Source organism: Solanum pennellii, chromosome 3 (genome assembly GCF_001406875.1).
Source record: "Solanum pennellii chromosome 3, SPENNV200".
Classification (NCBI taxonomy): Eukaryota; Viridiplantae; Streptophyta; class Magnoliopsida; order Solanales; family Solanaceae; genus Solanum; species Solanum pennellii.
In genome coordinates, this window is record NC_028639.1 from 6813763 (window position 1) to 6834942 (window position 21180).

Here is a 21180-nt window from a genome sequence, read left to right on the forward strand (position 1 = left end):
ATTTTATATCATGGAGTCTTCTAAAAAAGGTAGAAGTAAAAAAGGTCTAGTAGAATCAGTAAAAAATTTAGTTAAAAAAACTAATAAAAGTGCTAGTTCTTCTAAGTCTAAAATTCCTCTTGTTAAAATGAATACGGATGAATTTACTCATGTGAATGAAACTAGCTTTTTCCATCCCGGTCATATAAATATTAAATCGGATACTCCTATGATTACCCATGAACTCTATGAAAGAAATTATGGTATTAATCAAGAAAATGAAGAAATGGAAATGGATGAACAATGAAATTTAGATGAAGAAGTAGATTTAGATGATACACCGACTAGCCCCGACCTCAATAGTATAGGTATTGAATCTCCACCTCCGGTTGGAACTACTCGTCCCCCTATTATTTCAACTAGAGGTAAGACCAAGGTACAATGTACTTTAAAATCACATGTGTGGAAATTTTGTTATTTGAATGAAGAAAAAACTTATAGTATATGTAATATTTGTAAACAACATTTTAAATATACATCTGGTGGGACTGGAGGTTCAACGGGGGGGACTAAAAAAACATTTGATTAACAAGCATAGTAAAAGTGGTTTGCATATATGTCTTCTCTTGAAGTTGTTGAAAATTGTAGTGTTGAAACATCGACTAGAGGATCAAATATGGTTCAAAGTAAATTAAATACTTCGAACCCAAGTGGTCCTCTTACACATCGAACCTATAACAAGGATCGTGATCGTGAAAACTTTGCTAAAATGGTTGTTGTTTGTGGTTTACCTTTTAGTTTTGGAGAACATTCGGGTTTTATTGCATATATTCGTGAAACATATAATCCTAGTTATAAAGGTTTATCAAGAAGCATGGTAAAAAGAGATATTTTTGAATTTCAAGAAAAACATTGTCAATATTTACGTGCCTATTCTGAACTAATGGATTGTAGAGTTACTATTACTACTGATATGGGTCGTAGTCCTAATGGTTTTGATTATTTAACTGTTACTGCGCATTGAATCGATTATAATTGAAATTTACAAAAAAGAATTATTGGTTATAAAATTTGTCAAAAGAAAAAAATCGGAATCTATATTGCTACTACTGTGTTGAAAATTTTAAATTTTTTTGGTCTTTGTGATAAAGTCGTTAGTATTACTTTAGATAATGCTTCTGCTAATTTAAATGCTATTAATATGCTAGAACCTAGGTTTTGTCCTATTAGTAAATATTCTTTTCATGTTAGATGTGCCGCGCATATATTAAATTTGGTTGTTAGTGACGGTGTGAAATTATTTGAAAATAGTTGTGATAAAATTGATAATGCTTGTTTTTACATTTTTCATATGAATAGTAGCAGTAGAATTAATCAATTTAAAGAACTTTGTAATGCATTTAAACTTCCGTTTCGAAAAGTTCCGAAGCATGTAAAAATTAGATGGAATTCCTTTTATGATATGCTTGAAGTTGCTTATGCATATAGGCAACCTATTACTACGCTATTTAATAATCATAATGTTTATCCTGAATTAAACTTAATGATAGTGATTGGGATGAAGTGAATGAACTTTAGAATATTTTTGAAATCATTTTACGATGCTACTACTAAAATTTTTTTGGAATATATTATCCTACTATTTCTGAAATTTTAATACACATATGTGAGATTTCATCTATCTTTTCTGAATATAAAACAAATACTTTATTTACCTCTGCTATTGAAGTTATGATTACAAAATTTAAGAAATATTTTTTTACTATCCCTCAAATTTATTTAACTGCAATTCTTTTCAACCCCGAATATAAAGAATATGGCGCAAAAGCTTTAGTTGAATGCATTTATCAGAATTTAGATATTCAACCTGAAGAAGAACCTGATTTGGTAACATGTCAAAATAGTACAAAATTCCTTGCTAAAGAAATGTATGATAAATATTCTTTCTTAGATAATGTTGAAAATCCTCAAACGTCTATGAATCAAGTAGGTGCTCATGGACGAGTGAAACATAAACTTGGTCTTGACTCCTCTAATAAATGTGAATTTGTTAAATATCTTGAACAGGGTTCGGATGATATTACAAACGATGAAGGGATACCGCAACTATTGAACTGGTGGAGGAATCGTGGAACTCAATTTCCAAAACTTAGTAGGATGGTGAAGGATGTGCTTGCAATTCAAGGATCATCAGTAGCTTCGGAGGCAGCTTTCAGCGCGGCAAGATTTCAAATTGGAGACCACAAATATTCGTTAGCAGAAGACAGCTTGGAGATATCAGTGTTATTTAGAGACTGGATAAATGATGAGCGTAGAAATCAAGGACTTTCAAAGTTAGATAGTCAATTTGAACTTTTCATAGATTCAGCTATTGGATGTGGTAGTGATGATGGCATCGAACTTCAAGATCGTCAACGAGCTTTACCAAGATCAGAAGTTGATTACAATCAATCTATAGTTGAGCTAGAAAGAGGATTACGGGACTATACAACTATTAGTATTACATTCGAGACTTAGTTGAAACAAAACTCTTCCTAGAAGGTGGCTGCGTAAACTATGTACTCTACTAATAGTTGTAAATTGAAATTGTAATTTGTTACAAGTTTAAATAAATTAAATTAATATTTTAAATTTTTGTAATTGTTTTATCCTTATTTTAATTTAATTTTTTTAAAATTTAATTTTATTTATTTATAATTTACAAGACACAAGTTATAAATATAACTTACAAAATAAATATTAATGAATAATAAGTAATAACTTATAAAGTATAAACTTCAAAAGGTTTAAATTTTAAATACTTTATTAGACTTTACTTGCAAACTTAATAACAAAAAAAAATTTGAAAAATATCTTCAAAATAAACTTAAGAAAAATTATAGTATAAATTTAAAAACTATTAATTTAAACTTAGAAAAATAAAAAAAAATCATATTTTCGTAATCCCAAAAAATGTCGTCCCGTTTATTCTGTCTTGTTCCATTCCGATCCGTTCCGATTTGTTTCGATTCCATCCCAGTATATAGTGGAACGAGACAGAACCGATTATTTGTTCCGATAATTCCAATCCGATTCATCCCGATAACAATCAACATACCGGTCAATGCGTCCCATTCCGATCCGATATCAATTCGTTCCGGTTCGGTGAATCGATTTCGATTTGTTGACCAGTCTTAGTCAGCCAGCAAGCATATGAAACTGTGTTTTGGCATATTCATTGTATTCCATGTATCTCTCCACCATGGCCATTGGTTTCCATTTCCTGACAACCATCAATAGCCACTTTGAATTGTATATTCCCCATTTGTTTGTATCCATTTGTTACCTGCATAGCCTGCTGCAAATTTATTTTTAATGCTACAAATTTTCTTCCAGTACCAACAACTATCTGCACTTGGTTTATATTGCCACCAATCTGTCAATATACATATATAATTCACTTTTCTTCCATTCTTTTCCCCCTCTCTCTTGCCTCTTTCCTCTCTCTTCCAGTCTCGCTCGCCTCTCTCTTCCATATAACATGTAACTACAAATTGTAATTATCAAACTATAGCTATGGAGATTAATTGATTTTTTTTTAAGTGGCTATATGTGAAAGTTTCCCCTTGTGAAATCATATTTGAATACTTGATGATTTGAAGATTTTGGGGTACTAAATAATCAACACATATTCAGTGAATTTTAAAGACTATAAAATTTAAATTAAAATTACTTGGTTTGATCGAATAATTCAAACTAAAATTACTTGATTCGATCGAATTCATAACCGACACTTGCTTATCATCAAGTGAAGTTTATTTCTTGCCAATAAAGCTACACATGTAATAGTAACATTTTTGTCGACCCAATAGTAGTGTGACATCCTTTACACACTATGTCCTTTCTGTACTTTTCGTGGACCGCAATAACTCAAGGCCTCTTTGTAATGTATAAATCCATATGCAGAAGTGAGAAGACTACTTCACATCAACACAAGATAATATACAAGTCAATTATTTTTGCCCTTGTTACTATAGTGTAGGAGCAATAGGTTCCAAAAGTCATAGAAACAAAAATATAGAGACCTTCTTATGCTCTTTGGGACAGATATTTGACTTAAAAAGAAAGCAATACTACTCAAGAATCATTATTCATTGTATGCCAACTAGTTTATATGTATTTTTCAATTTTATCTCACTTTATACTTACCATTATTGACCTCTCACACTTCCTCATTGGAACATTTTTGCATCTTAACTTCGCATGTTTGAACCATCATAGTCTCGCTTTCCTCATCATGTCCACCACAGAGTCGGCCACGTCCACCTTTATCTCAAATATCTTTGTTCATAATCATATCTCTCTTAGGATATTCAAACACATCCATCTTAATATTCTCATTTTCTCTTCTTTCATCTTGTGAATGTGTGCAGTGCCGGCTCTTGCCTTAGAAATTTTAGGCCATTGCCTAAGGCCCCCGATTTTTGAGGGCCTCAAATTTCTATGAATAAATAATTATGTTTAATTTTTTCATGAAAAAAAATAATTACATAATAAAAAAAAAATATATATATATATATATATATATATTTATTTATTTATTTATTTATTTATTTGCTAACACTCACATTATTTATCTTTTTTTTTTAACTTTTTATGCACTCTATTTCTTCAAATTTTTAATAATTAGAGTAATATTCTGTCAAAAATATGAATAAATAGCCGAAAAGTGTTGAACAAAGTAAATTACAAATATTTTTTATTTTTTTGTAACTTTTCATATTAAAGTAGGATATACCCAGTTATCAATTTTTTTGAATCAGATTATATGATTCTAACTCTTATCTTTATTTAAAATTTATCAACTTATTACTTACAAAACTAAATTATCGATTCATATAATAATTGTCTCAATAACATGATGTTTTCAATGTTAAATTGACCAAATCTTGCTTTAAAATAATAATTAAAAAAAGTATTTGAAAAATTCATTTATAATAAAGATATTAAGTAATAATAATTTACATCTAAAAATTTAGAAAAATAAATAAATACAAATGATATTTATTTAAATTTTAAGCCTCTAATTAAAATTTCGCTTTAGGCCTCGAATTATGTTGAGCCGCCCCTGAATGTGCGAGCTTTTGACTGGCCATACTTTGCCTGATATCAATAATTGGTCTCATAACCACTTTATAAAATTTATTTTTAAGTCTTGATAGCATATTTTTTAATTATCACATAACACATCGGATGTGAATCTCCATCTCATCCACTCTGCTTCAATATGTTGTGCACAATCATTATTAATCTCTTTATTTTCTTGAATGATTAACCCACGAATTACGATACTTGAAACTTCTTTTATTGGAGATGATTTGTGTATCAATTTTCACTTTCACATGTCACATGGATTGTGTCATCGAACTTACGCTCCAATAACTCTCTTAGCCTTGCTCAACCTAAACGGTTTAACACTATAGACTTCATGGTGTATCTTCGAACCTCCAACCTGTCATTATAACTTCATCACGTGTTCATCTATCAATATTATGTCATTTACAAATAACATGCACCATGACACCTCCTCTTTAAATATCTCAGGTTAGTCCATGTCCTCAAGAAAAATGTAACGTGCTAAGAGCTCATGCCTCACCCTTATCTCCTTCATCCTCTCTTAATATTCTACATTAATCATGTTTTGCTTCTCGAAAATTAATTTAATTATTTTTTAGAGCAAGTAGGATTAGATTATTAATCTAATCTTTTAAAATCAAAATTCATATACTTAAAAAAAACTATATAAAAAATATTATTAATTATAATTCTACTCCCATTAATAGAGAATAAACATATACATTCTAAAATATTGATCATGCCACTTAAGAAGCGAAATGTAATCAATATTATGGGATGGAGGGAATAATCTTGAGTTGTGAGACTATAAGATAATCCTTTTAAATTCAGATATTTAACTAAAAAAAGTTCTAACATATATAAAAACAAGAATAAGTGCATTAACATTTATATAATTGCAAATAGAAGATCTTAATTTAGATCAGTTTTAGATCCTTCATTAACGATTAAAGAAAATGATTTAATATAAATGATTTAATATAAATGATTATAATACAAATAAAAATATGCTCAACTTTATACAAGATTTCTTTCACGATCCGTTAAGTACTCACTCTTAATTTAAAGATTAGAAAATTAAATTGGATTAAGAAATGACAAACTACCTTTGCACATTTTGTATACTAATATTGGATTACTAGATGTTAGAACTCACTTTTACTTAACATTTAATGTTATTCCCTTCATGATGCATCGTAGTACGTTAGAGATAGTTTAGATACACGAAATATCTTACGTTAGTGGTAACATATTTATATCACATTTTGATTGACGATATATATTTATTGGTATAAATTTAACTTTTAAATATTATTACATATTCAACTTGAGATTATTTAATCCTACTTTTCATATGAGATATATTAGTTCAGGAATTAAAATTGACACCTTAAGAGTATAATTTCAAAATAATCAAATCATGTCCCCAACGACTTTTAATTGATGGAATAAGAGATAATAATGTTGAGAAAAAATACAAAATTATTTTATCACATTTGTTGATTATGAAAGGATATTAATTTCAAGAACTATTTTATACAAAAATAATGATATTAGCTACTCCACTAACATGGTTTGTAGTGCAATGGCAAGACTGTTTCACCTTTAATCATACAGAGGTCTCGAAGTCGAGCCTTAGATTTGAAGAAAACTATGTTAAAGGAGTTACCTCCGGATGAACCCTGTAGCTTGCGATTCAAATTTAATAGGAGCTAAATTTCAAACACCAAATAAAAAATCAAAAAAACATTAACTATTTTTATTTAATATATAAAACGTAAAATATCCTTATTTATCTCGATCCGACGACTCCTGAAACTTAATGGAGTAGCGTCACACTTGTGTCCCTACTTACACTATGATTAACTAGCTGTTTTCTTCTATAGTAGATATCTTGGATTACATCAACAACTTAGGTATTGATAGAGACATTCTTGAATATATAATATATATATATTTTTTTTTGTGAAAAGTTAATGCAAGGCTTAAATAGATTTAAGGGCTTTTTAAAGATAAAGTAACTTTTTGGTAGGACTTCCACTATATTTTATCAAAAAAAATTTAAATATGTTACTGTTTTGTTTAGTTATTTCAGACCCTACCATAATATTACAGAATATACATATATATATTTTTTTATTTTAAACGAAGTGTTATGTCATGTGGTTGCACAAGATTATATTGACATATCCAGTCACATTTAAAAAAAACTGAATTCACATTTAACCTTCAAATTATTTAAAATATACATTTTTGATAATTTGTATTTGTTCATTTAAATTTACTAATCGGTCTACCATTTGATTGTCCACATGTTATATAAATTTATATTGTTGTTCCATATTTGGAGATAATATACTTCTCAAAATTGTATAAATATAACATATTTTCTACACAAAGAAATAAAAAAAAAATCATATATTCTAATAAATAAAAAATTAATTTTGTTGGATTAATATATCACAAGATCAAAATTAAAATTTATTAGAGGAATAAAAATGTCATTATCCCACCTATTTAAAGTTTGGCAGCTGGCTGCAATCTATATGAATAATATATATTTAAATTTTCGAGTAGTGGTTTTTTTTTTCTTTCTAATAATAATGACTTAAATTCTACCTCAAGTAGATTATTAGAAAACTAAAGGTTCTTTTTACACTATTTAACCATTTATTATTATAGTCGAAAAATGTTTATATTATACTACATTATATACAAAATTAGTGTATATTTTGTTGATTATATAATCATTTGGATCGAGCAGCTAAATGCGTTAAAAGAGTTGAAATATATTTATGAATGTAAATTTAACATGTGGTTTAGACACTAATAACTAACTTTTTTAGGGATCGTTTGGTTACTGTATAAGAAATATTTTATATATGTATTAAAGTTGCATTAGTTTTACTATTTTTGGTAGAAGTTTTGTGTTAGCTAGGTATAAAAGTCAACATAACTTATATCATGTTTGGTTGGTAAGAATTTAAATGTTGTATAAAAGTTATTCATGTATTAATTTATAAAGTGTTTGATTGCATGTTTCGTAGTCCTACATAATTAATTTTAACATAACTTATGAGGGGATCTATGTATAAATTACAGATTTACCCTATTAATTTTTTTTAATTTTTTAATTGGCAACTTTACCGTTTTCCTATATATGTTTGTTTTTTTAATTTCTTTTTATATATAAACCATTTTCATTTCTTTTTAAAAAAACATCAATCGGAAACTTTATTGTTTTTCTATTATAAATAGATTATTTTCATTTCTTTTTATATACTTACCGTTTTTATTTATTTATGCAAATATAAATATTTTTTAATATTAAAATTTTTATTTTATTTTTTTGACGGTACATATGCTAATCAAATATTAGTATTATATCAATTCAATATATTTCATATTTTATTAGCATGTATTATGATTTTGTAAATAATATATATTAATAATTTACAACAAGTTTAATATTCAATAGTTAATAATTCATGTTTTGTAATCTCTTCATAACTAAATAATACCTACATAACTAATATCTGCATAGCAAATACCCGCATCATTAAACTCAACATAACTAAACCCTGCATAACTAAAATCTGCATAACTAATATCTGTATAACTAATATCTACCTAACTAAACCCTGCATAACTAATACCTGCATAACAAAACCATACATAACTAATACCTGCATACCTAAACAATAACCAAACGCCCCCTTAATTTGTGGAAAAACTACATAAATGAGTCATAAAACTCAAAATAATTACATGTTTATACCCCTATTTATAATAATTCAAGAAATAACCGTTTTCTCAAAAAAATTCAAACTGATAATTTTTGCTAAACTGATACTAAATCGGTATCATATACTATGTTGGTATCATTAAGGCTGATAATTTCGTTTAACTAATATTAAATCAGTATATATATACTATATTGGTCTAATTGAGAGTTCTTGTTCAGGAATTACTCATTAAGGTTTCTTGTTTAGAAACTACTCATTAATGAATGATATTATAAGAGTAATATATATTGTTGTGGTATCATTAGCCTTAATGGTACCAATACAATATATGATATTGATTTAATATTAATTAAACAAAATTAGTAAAAAGCTATATAATATACTTATTTAGTGGGTATGAATTTAAAGATGTATACATTTGTAATTATTCTTAATTTCCCCATATTTTGTCTCTATAAGAAAATTACAAATAGAAAAGAAAAAGCAAAAGTTAACAACATGTAACATATAATATTCTATATGTTATATGTTACATCATGACCTAATTTTTTTAAAGATAAAATCACTGATCACCCACTAGAAGCTGCCTCTCACGACATATATTTTTTTCATGTGACATCAAGGGACCCAAAGGGCCCTATTTACTTGGTTCATCATCCGTGCAATTGAAAGTTTGAAATTAATCTGAGTCTTGAGTTTGAATTTTGTATATGAAAAATTAAGTACAAATTATGCGGTTAAGTAAATTTATAATACTTAATAATTTATCATAGTTATAGTTTATTATAATTACCATTCACGACTAACATTATACATTAATTATGTGGACTGTGAGTTTATGTAATTAGTTACATTTGTATATGTATAATTCGCTAGAATATACAAATACATATGTATAATATACAATTATTTAGTCAATATACATATATAATTCACCTCTCTCGCTCGCCTTTCTCCTCTTTCTCCCAATCTCGCTTGCTTTTTATACAAATGCATATGTGTAATATACAATTATCTAACCAATATACATATACAATTTACCTCTCTTCCACTCTTAGCCCTTTCTCGCTCACCTCTCTCCCAATCTCGCTCGCCTCTCTCCTCTCTCTCCCAGTCTCACTCTTCTCTCTCCTCCCTATAACATGTAGATACGAATTGTAATTATCAAATTATAGCCAAGGAGAGTAATTAGACTATTTTGAGTGGCTATATATGAAAGTTCTCCAATAATAAATTAGTAGAAAGAGTTTCCTTAATCTAGATTAGTCGATTCTTAATAAAAATATTAGATATTAAAAGAGTTGATAGAGCAGGATAATTTGATAAACAAAATATTATGCATTAGTAAAATTTATATGGAAAATGTACCAGTACCTTCTTAATATATGTTCGAAATTCCAGAGACACACTTATATTATACTAAGATCCTATTACCCCTCTGAACTTATTTTATAAGTAATTTTCTACCCCTTTTGGCCTACGTGGCACTAGCTTGAAAAAAAAGTCAACCAGCATTGAGCCCATAAAATAGTGTCATGAAGACTAAAAAAGGGTAGAAAATTATTAATAAAATGAGCTATAAGGTAATAGGATCTTAGTATAGTATAAGTGTATCTCTAAAATTTCGAGCATAAGTTGAAAAGATACTTGTACATTATCTCAAATTTATAATTCAAACTTGGGGCCTATAAATCACACGACAGGAGAATTGGACAGCATGTCTTGACTTTTAATGTGTGTATTCAGAACAAACAACATGAGATAATATCCCTTCAGCATTTGATAACATATAATTGGGACGTTGAGAACTGATGGCTTATGACGACATCTTTATGTTTGATTGATGGGTCATATTGGTCCAATCCAATTGATGGATCCACCAAATCACGAATACACTATTTTATGAGATTTAAAGTTTATGAATTATTATAAATAGCAAATTACTAAAGAAGATTTACTATACGTGGCCAAGGAGAATTAAATTCTTATGCAAGAGGCTGGCAAAGATTAAGTCGATTTCATATATTTTACTAGATCAAGAGTCTATTTTGTTACTGATTTCCCACATTTATTTCTTATATATTTAACACATTTTCGATCATTATAATATTAAAGTTCTTGATTTTTCGATTAGCTAGATCTATACCCTTGAATCATATATGTATACGTCTTAACAATGGGTAAAGTCTTTTTAGTTACAAAATTTTCTAAAAAATAAACAATTCAAAGAGTAGAATTAAGGGGACAAAATTTATAAACCTCTACGAATTTTAAATAAAGTATAGGAAAGAGGGCATATATCCTATTTTTTTTTAATCATATTAGATTTGGAAAGATAGACGTGTAATTTTATATCCACAAAAAATAGCTATTTTAGATTTGGAATTATAGACGTGTGATTTTTTATCCACAAAAAATAGCAATTTTTTAGTGGCAGAAGTATTGATCATTAAGAAATCATTTTTTTTTGGGTTTCGTGTCTAAACTAATTTTAGACAATTTTGGAGCATATGTACTTTATATATCGATACCGTGATGATTGAGAGTTTGTGTTACCGTCTTAATGTTTCATTTTGTCACGCCTCTTTCTTTCAGTCATATCTTTAAAATTCTGAATTTGTCATCACCTTATTTATTTCGCTGACATCCTTTTGTCATGCTCATGCATATTGATTGATAATGAAAGGTTAAGCTTTGTCATTGGATCATAAAATCTTGGACTAAATTACGTAATGAAACTTTATAGTATTTGTATTGGAAGTTAAATGTCAAATATATTTAGGTATATGTCCTTCTTTCTCTAAATATGGTGATTCTCTTCATGTGAAGTGACAAAGCTAAGATGGAAAGAATTGTTTGTGTATCCTAGAGTAGAAAGTGTCTTTTATCTAAGGCATCTACATATAATAACTATCCAATATTATCTTCACCTTATCATAAAAAAAAAACTCCAATTTAATCCATGTGTTATTTATAGAAAATTGTAATGTCATAAAATAAAACTCCAATTTAATCCATGTGTTATTTATAGAAAATTGTAATGGATTAGTTTTTTAAGTGTTCTAATAAAGATAGAAACCAATATGCACAATAAGACCTTTTTTTGACACCGTTATTTGATATTTAGTATTCATATTGAAGTTTGATTAATTTAAATTTACATATTACATGATCCATTTCTAAGGATGGTGCTTCTAATAGATTTTTTTTAGAGTCAATTCCTCAAATGGTCACCCAAGTTAAGGGAATTGCCTTAAAATATCATTTATGTTTTATTTAGGACCAAAATATCATCCAACTATCACTATTTTTCTCCAAATATACTTGACAATTCAAAAGCATCTCTCTCTCTCCTAGTTGACATGACATGTCATCAAAGTCTTTTTTTAATAGTAAACTAATTTAATTCATTAAAATCATTTAACTAAAAAAATAATGATTATATTATTTTGAATTTTTTTAAATTTATTTATTAAGAATAAATTTTCATACTTAAATTTTTTAATCATAATTTAACTTTTTTATTTTTTTATGTTATGCAAGATGCGTTTTTAAAACGTACTATAATCTCATCAATTTTAAATACTTATAAACAGATACATTAAAAAAATATTGATATACAAATCACTCATGAATGCTAATTTACTTCAATTAATCATAAATTGTATAATAAATCAATAATATTAAAGGTTGATTAATTATTAAAAACTAATTATTTGGGTGCTTTGAAATCCATATATACTTACAATATCTTTTTTTAAAAGAAAATAGTAAATGAATAATATTTATACAAAATAAAATTTTGATCTTTATTTATTAGTATATTAATCTCATATAATATGTATACTATGAATTAAATAAGTAAATTTAATTAATTATTAGTTTATTTATTGATGCTTAATTGTATGAAAAGTTATAATATAATATAATATAATATAGAATAAAAGAATAAAAATAAAAATAAAAAATAAAAAAGTTTAAATAATAATTTTTTCTTTCTTACCAATTTGTTTTGTCAACCTTACAAATTTATCTAAATACTTTTAATAAAAAATTATTTAAAATTTTCAAATAATTTAGTTAGGAATTTTAAAATTATCAGGTAATAAGTGCACACAGAGATTTTTTCATTGAATTTTGTTTGGTGACAATATATAAAGTTACTAGACTTTTTAAATTACTTTTCTTATAATATTTATAAATTCTCATGTAATTTATATATTTATTTAGAGACATAAGTTTGATGAATTAAATAGGTTTAGTATTTTTTTAAAATGATTATTAATTACAATGCATATCAACTAGAATTTAAGGAGACTTTTGAGGTATTTAGTATTTCTAATGGATAAAAAATATAATATTATTCACTTTCTTTTATTTTTTTCAAAAAAAATAATATCAGAAGCATGAATTGCAAAATATACAATTAATATTATCGTATTGACCTTTAATATTATTGATTTATTATACAACTTATGATTAGTTGATGTAAATTAGCGTTAATGAGTGATTTGTATATCAATATTTTTTTTTAAATATATGTGTTTATAAGTATTCAAAATTGATAAAATTATAGTACATTTTATGTCACGACCCAAAACCGGGGCCGCGACTGGCACCCNAAGAGTTGAAGTGTTTTGCAACGGGAGCTTACGACGGCTCGTCGTGGATGTGACGGCACGTCCTGCAGGTCCGTCACAGATTACAGAGAGTCGATTTTCAGTACCCAATTTCAGAATTCTAAGTATGCTGAAACGAGACATCTGTGACGGGCCGTCGTGCCTATGACGGTCCGTCGTGATGTCCGTAATCTTAGCCAGTTTTTCCAGAAATAAAATCTGCTGCTCAAAACGACTAAACAGGTCGTTACAAATATGCAAGTTATCATATACGATCACCGCCATACATTAACCAATAAAGCCTAAGCCTCCCATTAATCAAACAAAGAAAAGAAAATAAAAAAAAGGTCACCTGAACTCCTTCGTGAATTTGCCTTGACGATTCGTGCGCCTCCTTTCTATTTTTTTTTTCTCCTTTCTACAGATCAGTTATCACCCTAATTGTATACCTTAATATTATAATGGGGTAAAAGTGACCCTTTATTTATTTATTTTTATTATTATTATTTTTTTAACCACCACCTCTATAAATTATTAAAACTACCCCACTAATTTTATAATTATAATTATGAATAGTCCAAAATATCCACTTAAATCTATCGGAAAGTATTTTCTAACATAAAAAGTTCTAGTGCTCAAAACGACCGAAAATGGTCGTTACAAAATGTATTCTTCATAACATATAAAAATAAAAAGTTTAATTATGATAAAAGATTTCAAGTATGAAAATTTATTCTTAATAGATTAAAAACAAATTAAAAATAATATGATCATTATTTTTAGTTAAATAGGTTCAGTGAATTAAATTAGTCTATTATTAAAAAAAACTTTAATGACATGTCATGCCAACTAGGAGAGAGTGATGATTTTAAAGTGTCAAGTATATTTGGAGGAAAATAGTGATAGTTGAGTGATATTTTGATTCTAAATGAAACATAAATGATATTTCAAGACAATTCTCTTAATTTGGGTGACCATTTAAGAAATTGACTCTTTTTTTTATTTTCATTATTCAAATTCAAAACTTTTTATTAGGAGCAAAGAAATTTCAATCATTTCACTGTAACCTATGACGAAAGGAATGCAATTGGACTTAATTTATGGAGATATGGTCTTTTAATTTATTTAACTCATAGAATTATCTCACTATATCCTCCTTTTCCAACTTTTATCGTGTTCTCTTGATATATCGGATATAAATTAAAGAGGAAAAAATATTTAAAATATTATTATACTAAGATATATGAAATATCTTAATTTTATCATTTGTCATATATTGAAATATTGATTCATATATACTCTTGAAGTTAAGTTTGAAAACTTGTTGGTCTATAAGATTATTAGTATTATTTTTTATGTATTACAAGTTATCACTCACAAATTTTCCACTTTACTTTTATGAAATATAACCTTAAACTTTGAAATACTTCTTTTCTTTTTTCCTAACTTCAATTTTAAATAACACTTCTTTTCTTTAAATCTCAGCAAATACCAACATCTAGAATCTTAGACACATATTTAGACATTCATATTAAGCTTATATTGAACAAAAACAAAGATATTCCCAGCTTAAAATAAAAAGTTTTATATTAATAAAAACACATAAGAGATAATGTTGGGTATATAAGTAAGCAGGTGTTACATATTACTGACATTCTTTAAAATCGTGCGAGTATAGGCTTAAATCGGACAACATCACTAGCAGAATAAGCCATTACAGATGATATCAGTCACTTTTATATCAACCTTGACAGTAAGGTGGGGATCGAAAAACCTCAATGCTGACTCTACGCAAATCTAATGCAGTGAGGCAAGCGTTAGCGAGGACGTTGAGTCCATAAGAGGGGTATATGTATAAACACCTCAACTTTAAGTTAAAAGTTCCACGTTGACAAAACACAAAAAAGATATTAGATATATAAATAAGCAGGTCTTACACACTAATATCGTATGGACATAACTCATAAGGCCTTTACATAAAAAAATAAAAATAGTAAAAATATGAATAGAAAAAAAGGTTTGGAGATTTTATTTAATTTGGCTTTTGGTATTCAAATATGAAGGGGCCAAACGTAAGCGGCGAAGGGTCGTTTGCTGACGAAAAAAAAGTGAAAATATTGTTGAAGAAAAAACAACAAGAAGAAGAGAAATGATTACATTATATATTGGATGAAAGAAGCACTAAAAACATCAACATGGCTAAGTGGTGGGGGAAGAAGATGGTGTCTCATTGAAAAAAAAAATAAAAAGAAATAGGCCACTATCATTCTACAGAAAAATTAGGTCAGGGGTATAATTGGAATACAAAAAAATATATAGTTTTGTAGTATTTACTTTTAAGTTTTAAGTTGTTTTCGATAAATCCTCGATTCATGTAAAATAAGTTTTCAAAAAAGGTTCATGTCTAAAAAAACTTAGTAGTAGAGTAAGAATTTTACAACAACAATATATATTAAGGGCACGTTTGATCATAGATTTCCCAAATAATATTTGGGGAAAATTTTGGCAAATAATGTTTGTCCATATAATTTGCCATTTTTTTGGCAAATAACCCAAATTTCCAAATACTGGTCTTTTTTAGTATTTGGGTCAAATCTCATTATTTGGGATCTTTTGAAAATTAAAATTATACTCCAAATTTTTATCTTTTACAAAAACACCCTCTATAGTAGTTGTTTCCGTTGTGTTACATAATTTTTTACGTGAACACCAAAATAGTGATGAAATATTTAGTGAATATTAAATAATGATATGATCGTTGATAAAAATGATGAAAAATTAAATCAAGGTAACAAAGCCATGTGCTTCGTCTACTTCACGATGTATGGAATGATGCTTGTTGCACTCACTTCAAATTACCACATTGCTCTAGTGTCATTGACACTATTTGTTATTGTTGTAACGAACATCCAATTGACTTGTAATACAAACTTATAGTTTAGTTTTGATAGTTTTTAAAATTTATAGGTATAAATCATGTTTTCTAAAAATGTGAAATATATTTCCCAAATCCTATGGCCAAACACATGGTGAATTTTCACCCAATTTTTTACTCAAATAATAATTGCCAAGAATATTTGAAAATTTATGGCCAAACACTAGCTTAGTGTAAATCTAGATAAGTGAAGCTTGTTCAAATGGTTCAGCACCTCTGGTATATAAATCGATATAGATTGAAAGTTTTGAATCCTGTAAATGGAAGTACTATTGCTCTTCCTAAAAAGAATTATTCAATTTAGTCATATAAATAAGATTTTGAGAGGTTAAGATTGTGTGAATCTTACTTTCTAGATCCTCAACTCTAGAAAATAATTTTTAGAAGATTGCATAAATAAAGGCATGAAATATTGAAGACACAAAAGTACTCAAATAGTAAAATAACTAAACCATATCAAATAATCATGTAATAAGAAAATTGAAGAAAAAAAATTTGGGTGGACATCACTTCATAAAATTTTTGTACTACTTATAGCATATCATATCACTTAAATTTTTTTTTCTTTCCAAGCCTTTCACTTCAAAACAAAGAAATGTAATCATTCATTCATAAATCATTGCAATGAATTTATGAAATAGTAATAGTTGTGCTAGTCAAAGTTATTTTAAAAAACAAATAATAATAATAATAATAATAATAATATTTAAAATATATTTATATAAAAATATTTTAAAATATAACTTCAAAACCAAAAATATGAGTTGAAAAAGAAAGTAGAAGTTATTTTTCAAGCTCGTAAAATTTTCATAATTAAATATTAATTTTAAAATAAAGTGAATCTTTTTATTATATTAAAATAAATAAATAATTTTTATGATCACCTTATTAATTTAGTCTAAGAAAGTGAACTCAATAAATATATAATAAAGTTTTTAACTTAGAAATTCCTTAGAATCTTAAAAATATCATGATATGTTTAAGATTATATATTTTAACATACTTCTTTACGTGTTAAAATTCTTATAATTTTTTAAATTATGTGTTCAATTAAATATCACCTGTCAAATAATTTAGATAGAAGAATAGAATATATTATAGAAAGGAGTTTGATAAATCGAAGTAAGATAATGTAGTTTAGGCAACAAAGGCATAAAACATATCAAGGGTGCATGACCTCAATGAGGAAAAAAAGAAAACGATAAACTTGAACTTTTTTAACTTCATTTTTTTAAAAAATAGTATTATTTTTACTTATAAATATATTAATCTCATCTCAAAATATTTGTTATTTCATATATTTAAAATTAAATTAATTATTTTTTATTTTTTATTATACGATAATCGTTCTTGAAAATTATAAACAATTTTATAAGTTATAAATTGAGTAAATATTCAGTGAAGCTAAGACAGATTATATCTTATAACAAACTATTTAAGAATAAAGTAATCAAATATCCGATACATATATTCTTATAAGGTATGTATAAATAAAATATATGATAGTTATTTTGAGACGAGGAAGTAGAAGCATTCTTATTATATTCTTGGTTCTGATTTGCAATAATACAACCATAGTCATTAATATTCTTGGTTCTGATTTGAAATAATACAACCATATTCATTAATATTCTTGGTTCTTATTTTCAATAATTCAACTATTATATCATTCTTATTCTTGGTTCGGATTTGCAATAATACAACAAAAAAATTCGAATTTTGAGAATAAGTCTCTTGTTTTTTTTTTTTTTGGAAATGTTTTGTGCTAAAAAATTCCATTATAGCAAATTTTCTTAATCAAATACTTATATACAAAATGGCATTGGCATATACCCAAGGATATCAGTATTGTATTTCCTGAGTCGGGATAAAATGATTGAGATTTTTCAATTTTCAATTATGAGTTTTATGTTTAAGATATTTCTTTGTATGAAAAAGATCTTGTTAGAAGCGTTGCCTTCAAAATACATTTTACAATGCGCGATCTTAACATAGCCCCATTTTAATGTTGATGTCAAGCAGATAATCACCAAATGAAAAAATTAAAAGCAATATATTTGAAATCTAATATTGATCCCTCCCAATTTTATGGGTCAATTGGTTTTATTGTCCCCTCCATATTTATTTGTAATTCTATGTCATTTTTACCGATGATTATTATTTTTCATATATAAGAAAATTTGCATAGTAATTTTTTTCACTCTAACAATAAAATGGGATAAGCTAAGGTCCTAATACCCGTTAAACTTATTTTATTAATAATTTTTTACCCTTTTTTGGTCTACGTGACACTATCTTGTGGGCCCAACGTTAGTTGATTTTTTTTCAAGCTAGTGCCACGTAGGCCGAAAAGGGGTAGAAAATTACTTATAAAATTAGTTCTGGGGGTAATAGGACCTTAGTATAGTATAAGTGTGTCTCTGAGATTTCGGACATAGGTTGAGGAGATATTTTGTGCATTTTCTCCAATAAAATTATTGAATTATGCTTTAGCACAAAAACTTATCTATCAAAATAATTTTCTATAAGGTAAGTTTACTTGTTTTAGTATGACAAAATAGGATAATTATATTGCTATAATTGTAAAAGAAAAAATATCAAGGACCTCCTTTCACAATAATAATTTTTCATGTGATTTGTAATATGATGCTTACATTTCTTATTTTAATTTATTTATAACCCTCAACTTAATTTATCAGGTTTATCCTTAATTAAAAAAAAATGCACAATTTGATTTATTTAGAGTATTTTCTAATATATTATACCTTCTAATTAATAAAGTATATATATCGTCACAAGTTCTTAAAAAATACAAATATTCATTTATTTCTATTATATTTTGAACTTTAGCCTGAATATAAAAATATTCACTAATGACATTTTTCAGTGTGAACCGAAATAATCCGACCTCAAAAGGAATTGTTGAGATATCATTATTATTCACAAGTAAAAAAAGATTGGGAATTCGATTTAAACTAAAACTCTATAACGCTAATTTACACATTTCTAAAAATTGAATTTTTATTTTACTAATAGAAAGGTACTGCGGCCACCGTTCGTGGCGGCTTAGGCGGCGACGGCAACGGTGGCGGCAATTTCTGCAAGTCATGAACGACTTTTTCCGATGCCGGAAACTGACATGGACATGGCATTGCTATGAATTTTGGAAATTCATCACCTGGCATTAAAACTGCTGGCAAAATTGGACTCTGGGTTTGTTTCCAATTCTGAAAAAAAAAACAGAGCAAAAAAAAATTAATTAATTAATAAAAATTTAAACTGAATTTTTATATTATTAACTAATATAATAATCTCAAATTCATCTCAATTCAGTACTTTCGTATAAAATTTAACTATAAATAGGAATAAATAAAAGCTCTGTTTGAATATTACGCAGTTAACACTTGCAACTCGAAAATCTATTGACATGATGATACTATTTTTTTAATTTTTCTAATCGAAAGTCGCAAAAATCTTTTTTGATCCGATTTAATAGATATCACTATATACAAGCAATATTTGAATACATAATTTTTGAGATATAATGAAGTTCAAATTCTAAATTCGTAAAAGAAAAAAAATAAACTTACCATATGGTTTTGCTTATATTTCATAGAAGTAGGATCGAGGCCGGATTCCAAATCAGCAAACGATCGACGAAGCGATCGGAGCTTTTCCCAGTGATAGCAGCAAGAAAAAATACCACTTAAGCTAAAAATGACAATCAAAAGCACAGCAGTACCCAAAGGAAATCCTAACGATGGCCTAGATGCATCTGAATGTGGTGGTGCATAATATTGGTTATCCATATTTATTTTTTTTGAATTTGCGAGATATTGATAGTTCGAATGTTAGAGAAATTGCAAGTAATAAAGAAAAAAAAAAAAAACAAGTAAATTGGTGTGAATTATAAGTGTGAAGAATGGTGAATTTATAAAGTTGGAAGTTGGAGTAAAAGATGAGTGAGTACGTGTAAAGGTACAGCTTACGCTATCTTGGGCCAGCAAGTACGGAAGAAATATCATGGACCCATTTTGTTTTTGGTGCATTAGATTTTTCGATTTTAATTTATTTGTCGTAATTTAATTATATGTATAAAATTTACTTTTAATTTTAATTGTGGCATGTGAGTAGGAGTGGTTTTGGAGGATTATGATGGTGTATAAAAGATTAAATAAAGTATATGATTTTTTTTTAAAAAAAAATATATTTTTTGTGTATATATAAATAGATTTTGAATCTATTGAGCATAAGATTAGAGATTGACATTGTTTGAAAAATTAAAAATAATTTATTTTGATGGTTTATATTTAAATTTAAAACACTATATTTTTATTTTTCAAAATTTCTATTTTATCATGACACGTGATAAGTTGGAATTTTAAGAAAATGATCAAATTAATTTTAAGTTTTTAATAATAAATTAAATATAAAAAGAGCCTAGAACCTATTTGAGCCCAAAAAAAAAATGATCAAAATAAATCACAATTTTTGAAAATATTTAAAATAAGGTTAGTGTAGTTTTTTCTTTCATTTTACCCAATAATGTAAAACGTTAATATTTTAATATGAAACAAATATTTTTTTAACTTTATAGAGTGTAATTTTTTCTTACATTTTATATGAAAAATTAACTTTACCAAAACCTTTTTACTTTCATCTTCTCAAATCATTTTTTAAACAAACTAACAGTCCAGCCCTACGCTTTCTTAATGATATATTTCTTTTTCATATTTATTGATCCATGATTACTATAAAAATTAGTGAAAATTCGAACTCATGAATC

The 21180-nt window shown here is 26.8% G+C and overlaps 1 protein-coding gene across 1 annotated transcript; it reads right to left on the reverse strand.

The window, feature by feature from the left end:
* Positions 1-19283: 19283 nt before the first annotated feature.
* On the reverse strand, positions 19284-20301 carry LOC107013727 (uncharacterized protein At5g65660-like). Its single transcript, XM_015213601.2, has 2 exons — positions 19985-20301; positions 19284-19621 (listed from the first exon to the last, which is right to left on the reverse strand). Exons 1-2 carry the CDS (start codon positions 20201-20203, stop codon positions 19424-19426), a joined length of 417 nt encoding a protein of 138 aa, XP_015069087.1. The 5' UTR covers positions 20204-20301; the 3' UTR covers positions 19284-19423.
* Between the last annotated feature and the right edge of the window lie 879 nt (positions 20302-21180).